The sequence below is a fragment of the Hemiscyllium ocellatum genome, chromosome 31 (genome assembly GCF_020745735.1).
Source record: "Hemiscyllium ocellatum isolate sHemOce1 chromosome 31, sHemOce1.pat.X.cur, whole genome shotgun sequence".
Taxonomy (NCBI): domain Eukaryota; kingdom Metazoa; phylum Chordata; class Chondrichthyes; order Orectolobiformes; family Hemiscylliidae; genus Hemiscyllium; species Hemiscyllium ocellatum.
Window position 1 is genome coordinate 44,650,549 of NC_083431.1, and position 20,485 is coordinate 44,671,033.

The following is a 20,485-nucleotide window of genomic DNA, read 5'->3' on the forward strand; positions in this document are numbered from 1 at the left end:
TGTGTGAACTGAGGTAAGAATAAAAGCAAACGTCAGAAAAGAAACATGCAGCAACTCTGGGGAAAACAAATGACAGGAGAAAGTGAGGTCTGCCGATGCTGGAGATCAGAGCTAAAAATGTGTTGCTGAAAAAGTGCAGCAGGTCAGGTAGCATCCGGGGAACAGGAGATTCGACAGCAAATTAACATTTTGGGTCTAAGGGTTTGGAGGAAATTGTCTTTCACTACAACCATTAACTAACTGACATCCATTTCTCCACAGATGTTACTTCACAAGCTGATTCTACCCACCTCTATTTCAGTTTCAGATGTGCAGCATCTCCTGTGTTTTGCACTGAGATAGTTTCTGGTCTTATTCGGAATTTGATTATATTTAAAGCAACAGGACAGGTAGGAGAGAGTTTGAAAAGACATGCGGCAATTAAACACAACTATGGAGATAAAGACAGATCACAACTTATCAGCTTTTAGTTAAAAATCACACAACACCAGGTTATAATCCAACAGGTTTATTTGGAAGCACACTAGTTTTCGGAGCGATGCTCCTTCATCAGGTGGTAGTGCCACGATCACCTGATGAAGGAGCGTCGCTCCGAAAGCTAGTGTGCTTCCAATTAAACCTGTTGGACTATAACCTGGTGTTGTGAGATTTTTAACTTTGTACACCCCAGTCCAACACCGGCATTTCCAAATCATATCAGCTTTTAGCCAGTTTTCAAGGTGACAACCGGTATGGATAAAGCAAAAATAGATAAGAAAAGGTTTACTGGCAATAGAAGGAGAAAAAGATGAGAATTTGTTTGTTAGTTAGTTAGTAAGTACAGAATTAGATGAAGTTGTGTTGCATAAAACAAGTTATTTAACCCATTAGCAGTTAAGAGGCCAAGAATTTACCAGAGATGTAAATTTTAATATTTGCAAATTGTGAACTTGCAAAGTCTAGCCTAAATGTGAAATTACCTTTAAGTTATTTTACTACCTAATCAGTTTTCAAATTGAAGTTTAACCAGTGGCTCTAACTTCTGCAGTACTTCTAGACGATGTTACAGTCAATACCATCCTCCACTCAGTTGTTATCAGACACACACACTCAAAAGCTCCAGTCATTACTGGATTGGTAATGATTTGTAGATATGGAAAATATCTGATGAATTGCACAAAGGTTCTGGTTTGGGTTAAAGCTTTCAATTTGATGAGTAGTTTATCTGTTTGGTGACTTTTTCCTTTTGACAAGATGTCTCTTATGTACTGATATTCATAAATGTATTAGCAACTGTTATCCAGGCTAGATTCAAGGGATGTTGATAATTATTTCATTGTTTCAAAGAAGAAAGGTATCTTAAAGTTTTAAATATTTACATGAAGTTCCGGTATTGTTCCAGCAAAGGACAGTGAAGAGAGTACAAAACAACACTTATTTCAATTGATTCCCTTAGTTGAGCACAAGATAGCAGAGGGAAATCTGACAACTTTGAGAAATAGCTATAAAAAGAGAGCACTGGGGCTGTTCTTGTACCTTTCAGAGTGAGTGACCAATGAATTTGTTTTTCTGGTATTTGCTCAGCAGCAGCTCAGGACAAAACAAGTGAAGAGCACGGTATCCCGGTCACTGCAGAACACTTTACATCTTCCCAACAAAAACAATTGGAGGATGACACTTGCCGAGGATGACAACTAAAATCTGACAACTGGAAAGCAGAATACTGGCCTCAATTTCCCTAAGCTCTCAGTAACACAGAATCCGACTGCACCTGTTGTATTTGCTGCATTGCCCTAGTGGAACCATACAATGTTACATGAATTCTGGCATGTCCCAACATTCCATGAAACTTAAGTCAGACAATAACACACAGACCACCATGTGATGGAGTTAAAATTCTAATTCTTTTTTACAATTTTACAATTTGTCAAAAACTTTGGACTTTTAAATTATGTAAAGGTGCCATCATACACATGGAGATAAATCTGGTTTAAATCAAAGTGTTACACCATTTGGACACATCATTATGTAGCTTCCCATAGCATCTTACACTTGCTACAACACAACTGTTCTGTGCCCACAGTCAGAATATAGAAAAAAATATTGTGTCAGAGAAGACAAAGATTTAGGGAAAAGCAGCACTAACAGTTTTGTCATTATTTCACTGACTTTCTTCAACAGGAATATAGGAAAAAAGAGTAGGCCAATCAGCTCCTTGTGTTTGTTCCACCATTCAGTACGATCATGGCTGATCAGTGACCTAATTCCAAACTTCCTGCCTTACACCCATATCTCAGATTTAAATTTAACGATTGAACGACCACCGTTTGAGAAAGAGTTCCAAATCACCACTATTGTGTGTAGAAGTAATTTCTAACATCTCTCTGAATGGCCTGTCCCTAATTATTAGACTATGCCCGGTTTCTTAAATCTTGAATCAGTGGAAATACTTTATTTTAAATCTACCCTGCTGCCCCTGCTATTAACCTAAAAACCTGAGGGTCAGGTCCTCAAGGCTAGAGCCATGAAATAGATTAAGTGGACTTTGTCTTAAATTCTTTATTTTATTGTATTATCGTGGAAAGATTATTAACTTCTTATTTCTTCATCTTTCTAATTTATTACTATGATTTTGTACTTTTGAAGTTCAATAATGTGGACTTTTTATTTTTTAATTTTTCTAATTCGTCCCCCCCAAGAATTTGTACTCAAGTATCTTACCTTTAAACCTAAGATGGCGCTATAAGTGTGACTTATAAACTTTTTACTGTATGCAACTACATGTGACAATAAATCTAATTCATAGATCACCCTGTCCCCTTCTAAATTTTCAAAAATAAAGGCCTAATTTGTCTAATCTTTCCTCATAACTTACCCCCTCAAAGACCAGGTATCATCCCTCCAGGACCAAACATCCTTCCTAATGTGTGATGTCCAGGTCTGCTCACAATGCTCTAACTGCAGTCTAACTAGGATTTTGTCAACTGCAGCATAACATCTGCACCCCTACACTCCAGGCATTTAGAAATGAAGGGCAGTTTTCCATTTGCCTTAGTGACTACTTTCTATACCTGTTTGATCATTTTATAGAGCTATGCACCTGAACCCCCAAATCTTATTGGGTATCCACTGTTCTTCACTTTGTGCCTTCTTTAAAAAAAAAGTACCCTGATCTATCCGTTTTCAGTCCGAAATGGATAACTCCACACTTGATTAAGATCTATCTGCCGCAGCTTTGTCCATTCACCTCATCAACATCCTGTTGTAATTTTACACTGTCAATACGGTCTACAATTTGTGCCATCATAAAATTTGGGTACTTGATTTGTAGTTCCATTATTTAGTGTTGTTCATGAATATTGTAAAGAATTGAGGTCCCCTTCCTACATTAGTTAACAGTATCTTGTGTGGGGCTGTCAAAAATCTTCTGGAAGTCCACATCAACAACATCCATCAACTTACCTTTGTCTACCACTTTTGTCATCTCTTCAAAAAAAAAATTTGAAGTTTGTCAAGCATGACCTACCTTATGAATCCACGATGACTCTCTTTGAATAACCAAAATTTTTCAAGGTGCTAAGTTACCCTAACCTTGATTACAGGCTCCAACAATTTCCCCACCAGATGTTTGGCCAACTGGTCTGTAATTCCCTGGTTTCCGTCTATAAACCATTCTTAAAAGGGCAGAGTAACATGAGAAAATTTCCAATCTAAAAGTACAGCTCCTGAACACAGGGAACTCAAAAATGGTGTTTACGGCATCGACACGGTGCTCCGCTACCTCCTTTAACACCCATGGATTAAAATGGTCAAGTCCTGGCAACTTGACACTCATCAGTTCCATTAATTTCCCCAAAAACTAATTTTATTTACACCCTGTCCATGATCCTCTTAATTTCTTAACTCACTTCTAAGGAAGGGTCATTGGACCCGAAACCTTAACTCTCACACAGGGGGCCAGGCCTGCTGAGCCTTTCCAGGGATTCTGTTTTTGTTTGATTTACAGCATCTGCAGTTCTTGCGGTTTTGATTAAGCTTTACTGCTGTGAATACTAAAGTAAAATAATTGCTCAATACTTCTGCCATTTCCTCATGGTCATTGACAATATACCCACACTCAGCCTACAGTACACTAACTGTAATCTTAACCAGTTGCTTTCCCTTTATGTAACTATACGTTTTTTTTTATTATCCTTTACATCAACATCACCAGAGCTACTAATTCATCCTCAATATTTCCATATACAAGGCCTTGATTTAGCTGACAGGTTCTATATCACTGAGTAATTCAATGTCTTTTAGATTGCAAATGAAGCAACTGCATTAAGGTTTATTACTATACCTTGAACCATTGGTGAACTGAGAGCCAGCGGTTGTAGATTGACCTGGAATACCTGCTGCATTAACCGGCCGACTGGGATTTACAAAAGGCATAGGGCCCCCTGATGCTGGTCTCTTGTTATAAGGGGAGTATCCATGGTTATGAGGCATTATTAGAGATGATCTATTAGAAATTAGCTGAGTAGAAGGGCCTGCCAAGTTGGATACAGTGTATCGACTACGATTTGAAATAGGCCCAGAGCCAGTATAAGCTAAACATTGGTTGCAAGAGCAGATTTGACTTCCATGCGTTGAGCCAGAAACAGCTGATGGATAGGGTGCATCAGAAAGTCTTTGAACTCGTCTTCTGAACCCAGTGGTTTTATTTATTTGACATGAGTTGGTGAAATTCACTATGTAGTTGTAACCAAAGTGTCCCAAATCAGCTGTCTGCTGGTTTGCAATAAGACAATCCTCTATGAAAATGGAGATGGGCGTTTCATAGGCTGTCCAGCCACCTTCATCATTTTCCCACTGCCATAATAATCCTTGTCCTGGTGCAGATGACTGAGCATATCGTTGCCTCCTAACTCGTCTCATTCTTCCTGTAAGAATATTGTGAAACAAAATTAGAATCGAGACAGAACACACAGGAAAGCACAATACTGTATTCATGACCATACATAATCAACACTTTTCATTAAAATACACTGGGCAGTAACTTAAGCATTTCATCTTCTAGAAGTGCACCTTCTCCTTTCCCACAATACTTGAAAGTGAGGTGAACAATCAATAAAGTCCCTAGGCATCACTATCCCAGACCTTCTCAGAAAGCTCATCTCTCTGCCTTTCAACTTAGATTTCATCATGAAATAATGTGCTTCACTGGTATTCTTTTTGAAATGAAACTTTGAGCAGAGAACGACTTTGTGGTAAACATTAAGTATGGTTCATTTCTGTTGTTTCTAACTTCTGCGTGTAAGGAATGCTAAGACCGTTTCCTCAAAAGAATCAACTGTCAGCCCCAACTTGTGTGTTGACTTGGTGTTACTAACAGGAAGAACAAATCTGGAATAATTCAATTGACCTGTCCTGTTAGCTGGGGAGAGACTGTGTAGGCACAGGGAATGCCATATTGAACAGGCAGAAAAGCATCTGGCATTACTTATTCATCACACAAATTAATGAACTGATTGCACAGTAACAAGTGACACTTCTTGGGGGGAAAAGTTGCTTCACCTGCATACTTTTGTGTTCAGCCCAAATGCACGCAATTCAAACAGATTGCCTGAACCTGAAAAGTTGTGAAATACAAGTTAATATACTGAATTGAATTGGCTGCAAACTAACACAAAATTCTGGGGATCTCAAGAGAAGGATCATATCTTTAGTACTTCTGGCTGCTCGTACTTACAAAGTATTTCAGTCTCAACATGTGCAACCACTTTCTGGTTTTCTCTACTGCAGATGGAAAAATTAATCGCACCTCCTCCCCTCGTTAGTTCTTTAATTCTCTACCATTGGATGGGGCAAGGGTTCTTTAAGGATTCATTTCAATCTGTCTATTCAAGCATGCTTCTTTTGTTGCTTAGTAATCATGCTGTATTGTTGCCTCAAGACTTATACCATGGGTGAGGGAAGAAATCATAAAAGATCAAAATGTGCATTGAAAGTTGGAATAAATAATAGTGATAACGCTCAGCGTTCAGGATAAATATGTAATCGACAGACAAGGATGGAAAGCGTGGAAAGCATAGTGCACAAGGCAATGTTAAAAGCAAAAGACAAATCAGTAGAATGTATTTAAACATCTTGTAATGAAATGCACACAGTATTAGGAGAAAAAAAACATAGTGACAACACAAATTAAGACAAATGGGCACAACCTGGTGGGGATTATTGAAACATGGTTACAGGAAGATCAGGTCTGGGAGTTAAATGACTATTCTGAAAGAACAGACAAGAAGGAGCAAGAGATGGAGTTGCTTTACTGGTTAAGGATGACATCAAGGCTGTATTAAGAAATGATGTTGGTGCTAGGGATGAAAATGTTGAATCAGTCTGGGTGGAAATAAAAGGGATGAAACCCCTTAGTAGGAGTAATTTACAGGACCCCAAAGGAGTACTTCGGAAGTAGGGCATAGTATAAACCAGAGAGAAATGAGAGCTTGTGAGAAGGGCATAACAGTAATTATGGGTGATTGAACATGCATATTGATAGGATTAATAAAGCTGACAACAGCTTACTCAAAGAAAGATTCACACAATGTAACAGGAATTGTTTCTTACACTAACATATCATGGATCTGTCTATATTAGATTGTGTATTATGTAACAAGGAAGGATTGATAAATGGTCTTGTAGTTAAGCATCCTCTTGGAAGGAGTGACCACAACATGCTAAGAGTTTCAAATTTTGTTTGAAAGAGTGAAAACACTTTCATTCAAGAGTTTTTGCGTAGGGGAAGATAATTATACAGACATGAGGAAGCAGTTGGTCTGAGTGGACTGGGCAAAAATGTTAAAGGGTAGGTAAGGTGAAAAATCATTGATGGCTTAACAAGGAAGTCAAGGATCACATTGTCAAAATCTAGGGCAGCTCATACTGCAAACACTAGTGGCACTCTGGAGGATTGGGAAAACACGAATACCAAAGCCTCAGTCAAAACAAAATTGAAACAGCCAAGATGAGCTTCAAGGAGAAACTAGCATTAATACCAAAAGATTCTCCAAGTATATAAAAAGGAAGTCATGATTTGGAGATGCCGGTGTTGGACTGGGGTGTACAAAGTAAAAAGAAAGTCACAACACCAGGTTATAGTCCAACAGGTTTATTTGGAAGCACTAGCTTTCAGAGCACTGCTCCATCAGGTGGTTGTGGAATATAAGATCATAAGACAGAATTTATAGCAAACATTTACACTGTGATGCAGACGAAATTGTATATTGAAAAAGACCTGGATTGTTTGTTAAGTGTCTCATCTTTTAGAATGACCATGTTGGCTTCAGTTCTTTCATATGTAAATCCCAGAACTGTTTTTTTAAAAGTTACATTCTCAAGTGAACTTTAATAATAGGTACCATGTTGGACCAAATAATTCATTGAAGAAGTGAGGCTGTCTGTGCCCCAATGTTCAGACTGATTCTATTTCTAAAAAGGGGACTTACGGAATCTTATATGAATTCATGCAGTTTTTGAGCAAAATAAAATTTAATTCTGCAAGTATGAATTCGCCCCCACAAACTTACATGCATGGTTAGAAGGTTGGGGGGGGGGGGGGGGGGGGGCGCGAATATGAGTGCCTGTGAGAGTGTGTGTGCACGTGCATGTGAGACTGTAAAGTCTGTGAGAGGATGCATGTGTGGGTGTGTATGTGTCAGCATGAGCAAGTGCGAGACAACCCAAGACCCAACATAAAAAGGAAGAGAATAGTGAAAATAAATGTTGGCCCTTTAGAAGACAAAAATATCAAGGTAATCATCATTGCCTACAGGAAGAGTGCCAGAAGACTAGAGAATAGCAAATGTTGTCCCCTTGTTCAAGAAGGGGAGTAGAGACAACCCTGGTAATTATAGACTGGTGAGCCTTACTTCAATTGTGCGTAAAATGATGGAAAAGGTTATAAGAGATAGGATTTATAATCATCTAGAAAGGAATAAGTTGATCAGGTATCGTCAACATGGTTGTGAAGGGTATATATTGCTTGGCAAACCTTATTGAGTTCTTTGAGAAGGTGACCAAACAGGTGGATGAGGATAAAGTGGTTGATGTGTTGTATATGGATTTCAGTAAGGTATTTGATAAAGTTCCCTACAGATTAATAAAGTTGACAACAGCTTACTCAAAGAAAGATTCACACAATGTAACAGCAATTGTTTCTTACACTAACATATCATGGAACTGTCTATATTAGATTGTGTATTATGTAACAAGGACAAAATATGGAGGCATGGGATTGAGGGTGATTCAGCGATTTGGATCAGAAATTGGCAAGCTGAAAGAAGACAAAGGATGGTGGTTGATGGGAAATGTTCATCCTGGAGTTCAGTTATTAGTGGCATACCACAAGGATGTGTTTTGGGGCCACTGCTGTTGGTCATTTTTATAAATGATCTGGATAAGGGTGTAGAAGGATGGGTTTGTAAATTTGCAGAGGTCACTATAGGTTGGTGGGGTTGTGCATAATGCTGAAGGAAGTTGCAGGTTACAGATGCACAGAGATAAGCTGCAGAACTGGACTGAGGGGTTGCAAATGGAGCTTAATGCAGAAAGGCGTGAGTTGATTCACTTTGAAGGAGTAACAGGAATGCAGAGTACTGGGTGAATGGCAAGATTCTTGGCAGTGTAGATGAGCAGAGAGATCTCTGTGCTCATGTACATAAATCCCTGAAAGTTGCCACCCAGTTTGGTAAGAAGGCATACAACCATGTTGGCTTTTATTGGTGGAGGGATCAGGTTTCAAAGCCTTGAAGCCATGTTGCAGCTGTACAAAACTCTGGTGTGGCTGCACTTGGAGTATTGCATACAGTTCTGGTGACTGAGGAAGGATGTGGAAGCTCTGGAAAGGGATCAGAGGCGATTTACCAGGATGTTGCCTGGTAAAAAGGGAAGGCTGAGGGACTTGAGGCTGTTTTTGTTAGAGAGAAAGTTGAGCGGTTACTTAATTGAGACGTATAAGATATTCAGAGGGCTAGACAGGATGGACAGTGAAAGCCTTTTTCCTTGGATGGTGATGACTAGCACGAGGGGATATAACTTTAAATTGAGGGGTGATAGATAGTGGACAGATGCCAAAGATAGTTTGTTTACACAGAGCAGCAGAGGTGTGGAACAACCTGCCTGCAACAGTAGTAGTTTCTACAAATTTAAGGACACTTAAATGGGCATTGGATAAACATATGGATGAAAATGGAATAGTGTAGGATAGATAGGCTTCAGATTGTTGCGCCGACCTGTGGAAACATCGAGGTTCGAAGGACCTGTACTGCGCTGCATTGTTTTATGTAATAATGGGAAATGGCAGAGACACAGTCAAAATTTTGTCTGCTTTCATGGTAAAAGAATAATTTCTTATCAAAAACTGCACTTAGTACAAGGGAACTTGGTGAAATTATAACTATAACTATAACTAGGGAAAAGGTATAAGAAAATGAATGGGATTAATGACAGGGCCTGTTGGTATACACCCTGGGGTATTAAAGGAGCTGGCAGCAGAGATAGTGGATGCACGAGTTACCGTATTCCAAAATTCCCTGGATTCTGGAAAGGTACCATTGGATTGGAAACATGCTAAAGTGATAGTCTTAAGTCAAAAACAGAGAGACAAAAGAAATGGTTTCCATATGTGGATGTACCTACTACAGAAGCTGCAAAACTTGACCTACTCTTGGGAAATAAGGCAGGGCAGGTGACTGAGTTGTCACTGGAAGAGCATTCTGGAGTCGAGAGTGTCGTGCAGTAAGAGGTCAGGCAGCATCCAAAGAGCAGGAGAATCGACGTTTCAGACAAAAGCCCTTCATTGGGAATGAAGGAGCATTTTGGAGTCAATGGCTATAATTCTATTAGTTTTAATATAGTGATGGAGAAGGATAGACCTGATTGAAATGTCAAAATTCTAAACTGGAGGAAGGCCAGTTTTGCTAGTATTAGGTAATAACTTTCAAAGGTTGATTGGAGGTGCATGTTCGCAGATAAAGGGACAGCTAGGAATGGGGAAGCCTTCAAAAATATGCCGAAAGTCGAGACAGTATATTCCTGTTAGAGTGAAGGGAAAGGCTGGTGGACTAGACAAATTGAGCTTTTAGTTAAGAAAAAGAAGGAAGCATGTGTTAGGTATAGACAGCAGAGATTGACCGAATCCCTAGAAGAGTATAAAGGCAGTAGGAAAACACATAAGGAGGAAATCAGGAGGGTAAAAAGAGGACGCGAGATAGCTTTGGTAAACAGGTTTAATGAGAATCCAAAGGGGTTCTACAAATGCATCAAGGACAAAATGGCAACTAAGGAGAAAATAGGGCCCCATGAAGATCAGCAAGGCCACCTATCTGTGGAACCACAGGAGATGGAGGAGATACTAAACGAATATTTTGCAGTGTTTACTGTAGACAAGGATATAGAAGATATAGAATGTGGGAAAATAAATAGCAGCATCTTGAAAAATGTCCATATTACAGAGGTGGTGGTGCTGGATGTCTTAAAACAGGTGGATAAATCCCCAACATCTGATCAGGTGTACCCTCTAACTCTGTGGGGCAATAGGCAAGTGTTTGCTGGGCCCTTTGCTGAGATATTTAGATCATCAATAGCCACAGGTAAGGTAGCAGAACACTGGAGGTTAGCTAACATGGTGCCACTATATAAAGTGGTAAGAAAAAGCCAGGGAACTATGGACCCGTGAGCATGACACCACGGCAGGCAAATTGTTGGAAAGAGTGCTGAGGAATAGAATTTAATGTGTTTAGAAAGGCAAGGAATGATTAGGGATAGTCAACATGGCTTTGTGCATGGGAAATCATGTCTCACTAACTTGATTGAGGTTTTTGAAGTAGTAATGAAAAAGATCAAGGGCAGACTTAAGATGTGATCTATGTGGACTTCAGTAAAGTGTTTGCTAACCAGTCTACCACGCGGAGCCTTGGTCAAAGTTACAGCACATGGAACACAGGGAGAAGGAGCCACTTGGATACAGAACTGGCTCAAAGGTAGAAGACAGAGGGTGGCGATGGAGGGTTATATTTCAGACTGGAGGCTGGTGACCAGTGGTGTTCCATAACTATGAGCATTAGGTCTGCTGATTTTTATCATTTATACAAATTATTTGTATGTGAACACAGAAGGTATGATTAGTAAGTTTGTAGATGACCCCAAAATTGGAGTTGTAGTGGACAGTGTAGGTGGTTACCTCAGAGTACAGAGTCGATCAAACCAATGGACTGAGCAGCAGCAGATGGAGTTCTATTTGGATAAATGTGAGGTGCTGTATTTTGGAAAGGTATATCAGGGCAGGACTTATGCAGGTAAGGTCCTGGGAGTGTTGCTGAACAAAGAGACCTTGAGTGCAAGTTCATAGTTCCGTGCAAGTGGAGTCACAGATAGTGAAGGTGGTGTTTGGTATGCTTGCCTTTATTGGTCAATGCATTGAGTATAGGAGGTGGGAGGTCATGTTGAGGCTACACAGGACATAGGTTAGGCCACTTTTGGAATACTGCGTACAATTCTGGCCTCCCTAGTATAGGAAAGAAGTTGTGAAACTTTAAAGTGTTCAGAAAATATTTACAAGCACGTTGCCAGGTTTGTGTTATAGGAAGAGGCTGAATAGGCTTGGGCTATTTTTCTTGGAAGATCAAAGGCTGAGGGTGACATTATAGAGGTTTATAAAATCATGAAGGGCATGGATAGGTTGAATAGTCAAGGTCTTTACCCCAGGATTGGGTGGGGGGGGGGCAAAACTAGAGGCCATAGATTTAAGGCGAGATGGAAAAATTTTTAAAACGGACCTGAGGAACAATGTTTGACACAGAAATGGCATATATATGGAATGAGCTGCCAGAGGAAGTGGTAAATCATGATACACTAAAAACATTTAAAAGGTCTCTGGATGGATATATGAATAGAAAGGGTTGAGACAGCGATATGGGTCAAATGCTGACAAATGGGACTAGATTAATTTAGGATATATGGTTGGCATGGACAAGTTGGACGAAGGGTCTGCTTCCATGGTCTACAACGCTATGATTCTGTAGATCAGTTAGTTTGACCTCTGCAGTCAATCATAAAGGAGTTAACTGAACCTTTGAAAAAAAATAAAGCTCAATTCACTGGTGCCAGCATGATTTCACAAAGGACAAGCTGTGCTCGACAAACTTGGGAGTTCTTTGAGGATATACCCAGCAAGATGGATAACGAGGACCAGTGGATATGGTATCTCTAGATTTCCAAAAGGCATTTGATAAGGTGCCACATGAAAGACTGATCCAGAAGGTTAGATCCCAGGGTGTTAAGGATACACTATTGGTTAGAAATAGAGGATTGGCTGAATAACAGAAAGCAGAAGGTCGGGATAAATAGGTCCTTCGCTGGATGGTGAAATGTGGGCTACCGCAGGAGTTCAGTTCTTGGATCTTAACTATTTACAATCTACATAAATGATCTGCAAGCAGAAACAAACTGTCACATAGCTAAATTTGCAGATGATATGAAAATAGGTGGGAAAGCAGGCTATAATAAGGAGTTAAAGAGTTAACAGATGGATATTATTGGGTAATGAGAATGGGCCAGAATGTGGCAGATTGAGGTTAATGTGAACACACTCAAGGTCGTCCATTTTGGTTAGAAAATAAAAGGGCAAATTACTATTTAAATGGGAAGCAGATTCAAAGCATGTCAGTGCAGAGGGATCTGAGCATCTTTGTGCATGAATTGCTGAAAGTGGGTATACAGGTGCAGTATATGCATATGATAAGAAAGACAAGTGGAATTCTGACACTTATTGCAAAAGGACTGGATTACAAAGGTAAAGAATTGTTATTACAATTATGTAAGGCATTGGTGAGACCATACCTGGAGTATTGTGTCCAGTTTTGGTCTCCTTACTTGAGGAAGGATGTGGTAGCTCTGGAGGAAGTTCAGAGGACTCACACCAGATTGATTCCAGGGATGAAACAGCTGCTTTTGAGGAGTGGTTGAATAGCTTGGGCTTGTACTTGCTGGAGTTCACAAAAATGAGGGGAGATCTGACTGAGGATCCTGATCCTGTCCTGTCAGTGGAGTTTGTGATGCATGTGGTTTTGTGCAACTGAAAGATAGGCTGAAGATTTGAGTGCTGTTGGGATAGGCCTGTAAAAGCCTGTAGGTTCTGAGTTGATCTGTTATGTCATTATTGCCAGAATGATCTACTCACCCTTAACTTCCCTTCATTAATGGCCTAGTAAGCGATTCAGTTGAGTCAAGCTATTACAAGTTTGAAACTAAACAGATCATCAGTCTGGGCATCGTGGATGTTGATTTGATATTCCCTTTTGTGCATCAGTCGCAAACACGGACATAGATTGAGAACAGGTAGATTCAAACCGACATGAGGAGAAATTACATCTCTCAAACGGTTGTGAATCTGTGGAATTCACTTCCCCAGAGTGATGTGGAGGCAGAATCACTCAACAGATTAAGAAATAGATAAGTTTCTGATGAAAAGTTGGATAAAGGGCTTTGGGAAGGAGGCAGGAAAATAGAGTTGAGACCAGGATAAGATCAGCCATGATCATGTTAAATGGCAGAGCAGGCTCGAAGGGCTGAATTGCCTATTCCTTGTCCTAATTCCTATGATCCTAAACCTCATTATTTAGTATGCCTGCCATTGCTGCTGGCACATTCTCTTCACTGAGTCTAGACTGACCTCCTGGCCTCATGGTAATTATAGAATGAGGAATATTAGGTCATGAAATTATAGATGGTGATCGAATAGAACTCCATCACTGATACTTTACTGCACCACAGGATGCCTAGTTTTGAGCAGATGGATCGGTTTTGAATTTACTCAAAGTAGAAAGTAAACATTGCTCCTCAATTACAAACATTGCTCCTTAATTATATGCAAGTGGAGGGCATTCATTTGAGCACCACTTGAACAGGTGTAAAGAAAAACTCACTGAAACCAAGATGCAGATGCTTATCATGTTTTACTCTAAATAAAATGTTAGATCAGTATGGTTTAACCTCAATGCTACTCTTCAAGAACAAAATCAAATTGCCGGGGAAACTCAGCAGCCTGGCAGCATCTGTGGAGAGAAAAAAAGTGTCATTCTACAATGTTATTGACAGAGGGTAAGGAACAACAAGTGAAATGGTTTGTGAGGCTGCCTAAAGCAAAAGACAAAGGCCAAAGGCCAGTGGTAATAGCAGTCAAGGAGAAAGAGATATTAAAAAGGGTGTAAATGAAGGGGTGAAAGGAAAAAAAATGGATCTGCTCCAATGAGAGGATCCCCAACCAATTCCTCCCTCACCCATGTCTTGCTTTTGCAGTCTCTCAAACCAAAAGGCTCCAAACTTATGATAAAATTCGAAGTGTAGTCTTATAAATAAGCTGCCACATATTGGTGAAAATAACATTAGGTTTGTCTGGTCTGCGTACGCTTGTGGGTCCAGTGCCCAGACTGATGGTCTGTTTAGTTTCAAACTTGTAATAGCTTGACTCAACTGAATCGCTTACTAGGCCACTGATGAAGGGAAGTTAAGGGTGAGTAGATCATTTTGGCAGTAATGACATAACAGATCAACTCAGAACCTACAGGCTTTTACAGGCCTATCCCAACAGCACTCAAATCTTCAGCCTCTTTCAGTTGCACAAAACCACATGCATCACAAACTCCACTGACAGGACAGGATCAGAGAGATGTATAGCACGGAAAAAGATTCTTCAGTCCAACTCGACCATGCCAACCAGATATCCAAAATTAATCTAGTCCAATTTGCCGGCATGTGGTCCATATCCCTCTAAACTGTTCCTATTCAAGTACCTATCCAGATACCTTTTAAATGCTGTAATTGTACCAGCCTCCGATACTTCCTCTGGCAGCTCATTCCATACATGCACCACCCTCTGCATGAAAAAATTGCTTCTTTTATATCCTTCCCCTCTCACATTAAATCTATGCTCTCTAGTTTTGGATTCCCCCACCCTTGATAAAAGACCTTGGCCATTCACCTTCAAGATTTTATAAACCACTATAAGGTCACCCCTCAGCCTCCGACACTCCAGGGAAATAACCCCAGCCTATTCAGCCTCTCCTTATAGCTTAAACTATCCAACCCTGGCAACAACCTTGTACATCTTTTCTGAATCCTTTGAAGTGTCACAACCTCTGACTTATAGTAAGGAGGCAAGAATCAAACAATATTCTAAAAGTAGCCAAACCAATATCCTGTAAAGCTGCAACATGACCTCCCAATTCCTATCCTCAATGCACTGACCAATTAATGCAACTATACCAAACACTTTCCTCACTACCTGCGGACTCTGCTTTCCAGGAACTATGAACCTCTAGCCCAAGGTGTCTGTTCGGCAACACTCCCCAGGACCTTAACATTAAGGTGTACAAGTCCTGCCCTGGCTTGCCCGACCAAAACGCAGCACCTGTCATTTATCTATGCAATTCATTTTCCAATTGTCTAACATACAATAACTACATATAGCTGGACCATTCTGTAGTTTCAACAATCACCTCTGCATAAACAGGTTTCCTGTTATTCTTTCTGGTTTCCTGTGAAGGCCACTGTGTCAGTGTGCAGATAGCTGGTAAACCGCTTTGCACAATACAGCCCACGTGTCTATCAAGGAGTATTTGTCTAGACGTTCAAGAAGTCTATTCTAACTGTTCAAATCCATTTTTTCCCTTACCAATGATTCCCATGAAATAGGATGAACATTTCTCACTGCATTTAGAAAACATGATAGGAAGACAAATCCATCAAGTCACGAATTTTAGATTAGTATCCTGCCCCTCACCACCAGGACTTGGAATTACATAGACAACAAGTCTTCTTTTTGACAACTGTGCTACAAACACCTCTCAAACCAGTCCCTTGTAAGGAGTTCAAAGGGCAATCTGCCCTATTATTTCAGTACAAATTAGCATCGAATAAGCTCTCAAAGAGATTGCAGGGATGGCTAACATGGAAAGGCTACTTGGCTAAAGTTCAGCCGCCTCCCTCAAAAAAGCTGAACAGGATTTGTTAAACATAGTCATTCATGGGGTGAGGGGGTCAAGAGGGTCAGGCCAGCATGTATTACCCACCCCTAATTGCCCAAAAGGCAGTCAAGAGTCAGATTGCTGTCGATCTGGAGTCACATTAAGGAAAGATGCAGACTTCCTCCCCTTCAAAGGGGATCAATGAACCAGATGTACTTTCATGACAACCACCAGTAGTTATATGGTTGCTCCTAGACCAGCTTTTGTTAAATTAAATTCAATTTTCACTATCTGCCATAGTGGGATTTGGACCAATGCTGTAGAACATGGGCCAGACATTGTGGATTATTAGTCCAGGGACATTATCACCATACAGCACCTCTGCTTAGATGATCCTGACACTGCATGCTAATATGGAAACACACTCCTTTCCTTAACAATGGTAACCAATGTCTAGAAGTTTGTCCAGCTGTGTCCTGATGCATTTGAAATCTCTCTTTCATCTCGTTGTGCAGTATCATGGAAAATGCTTTGTTTTAAAAGCAGCACATAAATCATGAAAAAACAAGCTATTGGTGCAGTTCCCAAATTAGAAGCAGCTTACCTTAAGCTTTCTGAAAAGGGAGAAATAGGGCAGGGTTGTGGGGCTTTTCATAAAAGGAAAGTTTCTGGAGAAGGGTAATGTTCTGGAACTGATCTCTTTTTGGTTGCTTAGGATGACACCAAAATTTGAGATATCAGGAAGATTTATTTTCATATTACGAAACCTATAACTCTTTACTCGAACAGAGTGAGAAACAAAGCACATTGGAGGAGTTAAGATATAGATCAGTCATTATCTAAATGAATGTTAAAACTGATCATTTAATTGCCTATGCCAATTCCTTTGTAAATTCGAATGAAATCAAAAATATATTGAAAAACAAAATTAAACTTGCAGAATGTTTCAACAATGTTTATGAGTGATAAATTTTAAGAAAAGTTTTTGACATGATCAAAAACTGCGGAGCATCTTCAGAATTCAATGCTAAAACTGTTGGGGGGGGGGGGGAAACCTGCAAATGCTGGATATTAGAAACAGAAAAAAACAAATTTCTTGGAAAATTCAGCAGGTCTGGCAGCACTTGTGAAGAAAAAGCAGAATTAATGTTTCAGGTTCAGTGAGCCTTCTTCAGAACTGGGTATATATCTTCGCTTTCAAAAGTCTATTCTCACACTAGTGGCTATGTAACTCAAGCTTCAGAACCCACATGATACCCAAAACCAAGTGGTCAGAGATCTCCTAATGTCATGTAGTTTCAACAACCTGACACAGTAGTAGTTTTGGATTCAGTGATTGTAGTTTCTTCATGTACTTACCCCCTCACTCAAAATAACCAAGGTGGCCAAATGGACATTGCATGAAATCTTTCAAATATTAAATCAGTTGAGCACAAGTGCCTTTTTTTTAAAATGTGGAACTTGTACAGATACAGTGTCTCAGACTGAGTTCATCCCAAAAAAGGTTCTAAGGTATTTAGTGTCCAGGGTGAAATTATGTAAAAGTGAAACTAGATATTGATTTGGGAAGGCTACAACTTACAAAATACTGTTCACGCAAGGTCATTGGGAACAAGAAACACTCAGCATATCTCCCAAATTTTCTAAGGTGGGTTGGAGTTACTCTTGCCACATGGTATATAGGAAGTGGCAGGGTTGCAAAGTATATGATTATCAAGTGCATGCAGAAACTCTCTGAACAAGCCAAATGTTTTTCCACCCATTTAAATAATGCCTAAAATTTTTGCATGGCTTACTCAAAAAACAAGCCCTGTTTTTGGATAGCTGGATTTCAGGTGTTGTATTTCTACGAGTGGCTTCTGCAGTTGGCATTTACTTAGATATCAATAGTAAACCAGATTTGTGTGTATAACCATCATTTCAAGAGTCAAATTATCTAAAAGCACCAAAAACTGGGTTCAATTTCACTGAAGGTTGCTTGGTATGAACAATATGAATAATACTGTTGATATCAATTGAAAATCAATTTAGTTTATTATAAAGCGACATTGCATTTCTTACTAAGAATAAAAAGTTAGTGCTCCATTGCTATTTTTATATGTTTCTTCACACCATGGGCAATTCGAATTATTTCACAAAATTTGGGATCGTCTTCTAATCAATATGACACTACAGCAAATTTGATTTTCATCTGGAGAATGCAAGACGACCATTTAGCCTCTCGAGCTTCATTTACTTTTCAATCTACGGCCTAACCGTAAATATCCTCTATTTCCATATCCTGCAATATCTTTTGTTTAAAAAAAAATGTAAATCTCAAATTTAACATTGACTGAGCATTGGTGAACATCAGCCACATTGTGTGTAGACAGTGGCTCAGTGGTTTGCACTGCTGCCTCACAGCACCAGGGTCCCAGGTTCAATTCCAGCCTCAGGCAGAGTATCTGAGTGGAGTTTGCACATTCTCCCAGCGTCTGCGCAGGTTTCCTCCCACAGTTCAAAGATGTGCAGGTCAGGTGAATTGGCCATGCTAAATTGTCCATAGTGTTAGGTGCATTAGTCAGAGGGAAAGGGGACTCGGAGGGTCGGTGTGGACTTGTTGGGCCGAAGGGCCTGTTTCCACACTGTAGGGAATCTAATCTAAATTGTTTCTAATAGTTGAGAGAGGAGCCGGTGTTGGACAAAGTTAAAAATCACACAACACCCGGTTTTAGTCCAATAGGTTTATTTGGAAACACTAGCTTTCAGAGCGCTGCTCTTTCATCAGGTGGTTGTCGAGTATAAGATCATAAGACACAGGGTTTATAGCAAACGATTAGTGTTTACAGTAATATATTGAACAAACCTGGATTGTTAAGTCATTCATCTTTCAGAGCGCAGGTTTCAGTTGATTAATATGTAAATCTCAGAACTTCTTTTAAGTCACATTCTAGAGATAACAAGGTTTTATAACAAAAGATAACATCTCAGCTCACACAATGTATTAAAAGTGTGAGGTCAGAGTCCGTCTGCATCCCAATCTTGAGCCTGACTCTCTCATGTTTGCCATTCATTTCAGATACCACTGCTTGCATTTCCAAAAAAAGTTCAAATTTGAACAGGATGCAATTAAAACCATTTTCAGGTACAAAATAAATCTGCTCATAATTTTGTAAAGTTTATGTATTTTCAAAATATGATTGCACACTGGGGTTTGGTTTCTCAGTCTCAAAACTGCAATTGAGTATTCCTGTCTGCAGACCATTGTTATTTTTGCTAGCTTGTAAACTACACATAACTAACTGGTTAACTGAAGATATTTTGCCAAGTGAAAAATTTAAAGAAAATAGAAAATCAGGAAATAGTCTCCTCTAACTAGCCATAGTATAACCACTCTTACCTTCTACTAGCTCTGTTTACTTGCCCTCATTGGTTGAATTTTTAGTAGCTTCCTCAGTTTTATTTATTCGTGTGTTGTGGACATTACTGGTGAGGCCAGCATTTATTGGCTTTCCCCGATAGCCAAGAGGGCAGTTAAGAGTCAACTACATTGCTATGGGTCAGCACTTACACAAAGGTCAGATCAGGTAAGACATCAGATTTCCTTCCTGAAAGAAAATTAGCAGTTGGGTTTGTATGACAAGTTGAAAATGGGTAAATGGTCACCATTAGGCTAGTTCTTTTTCCCCTCAGATTATTAGTGAGTCCAAATTTCACCGTCTGTCACAGGGAGCTTTAAATCAACCTTCTGTGAACTTTTGGCTGGGGATTGGATTACTTGGACCAGTGACATTGCCACTGCACCACCATCTTGTTCCTCTGCTTTTTCCTTTGTCTTCTCTGCCATCGCTCCATCTCATTGCCCCTTCCCTCATTTACCCACTCTTCTTCATCTCTTACTTTCCATCTCCTACATTAATTTCATTATACCTATGTTCCGACCTCTCAAACTCAAAAATTCAAGCGTTCTTGATTATGTGTAAACATGAAGGAGGTTTTAATATTGATAAAGCATATGTCTCAACTGCATACAATCACACTTTGAAACCCAGACAGGTGTGAAGTAGGCAGATGTGTCAGTGCATGAGACAACTATGCCGCAGAAAGCAAAGCAATCGAATGAGTTGAATTGTATTGTTGTTGATGGTGCTTGAGGAAGTGATGCAAGTCAGATTTTTTTTGATTTAAGCACTGCGGACAAAGTCAGAATTTATTACCCATTCTTAATTGTCCTCATGAAAGTGATGATGGGTGCCTTTTTTTTAAACTCCTGCAGTTTACAATGCTATAAGGAAATGGGGGCATTCCTGGATCTTGGCTGAGTAACAGTGAAGAAATGGTGACATACTTCCAAGTCAAGATGCTGTATGGATTGGAGGGGAAAATTGCTATGATGTTCCCATGCATTTATTGTCTTCGTCCTTCTAGGACAGCAAAGATCACAGATTGGAAAATGCTGTTGAAGGAATCTTGGTGAGTTGCTTCAGCATATTCTGTACGTGGCACACACGGCAACCACTGTG

The 20,485-nt window shown here is 39.7% G+C and overlaps 1 protein-coding gene across 2 annotated transcripts in view; it reads right to left on the minus strand.

Moving 5' to 3' along the window:
• The window catches only part of dtx2 (deltex 2, E3 ubiquitin ligase), an 84,741-nt gene that overhangs the window by 51,784 nt on the left and 12,472 nt on the right, over positions 1 to 20,485 (minus strand). For both annotated transcript variants that reach the window (XM_060848450.1, XM_060848449.1), the window contains exon 2: positions 4,322 to 4,904. In XM_060848450.1, coding sequence (XP_060704433.1) covers positions 4,322 to 4,904 — 583 coding nt within the window. The remainder of the gene's footprint in view (positions 1 to 4,321; positions 4,905 to 20,485) is intronic.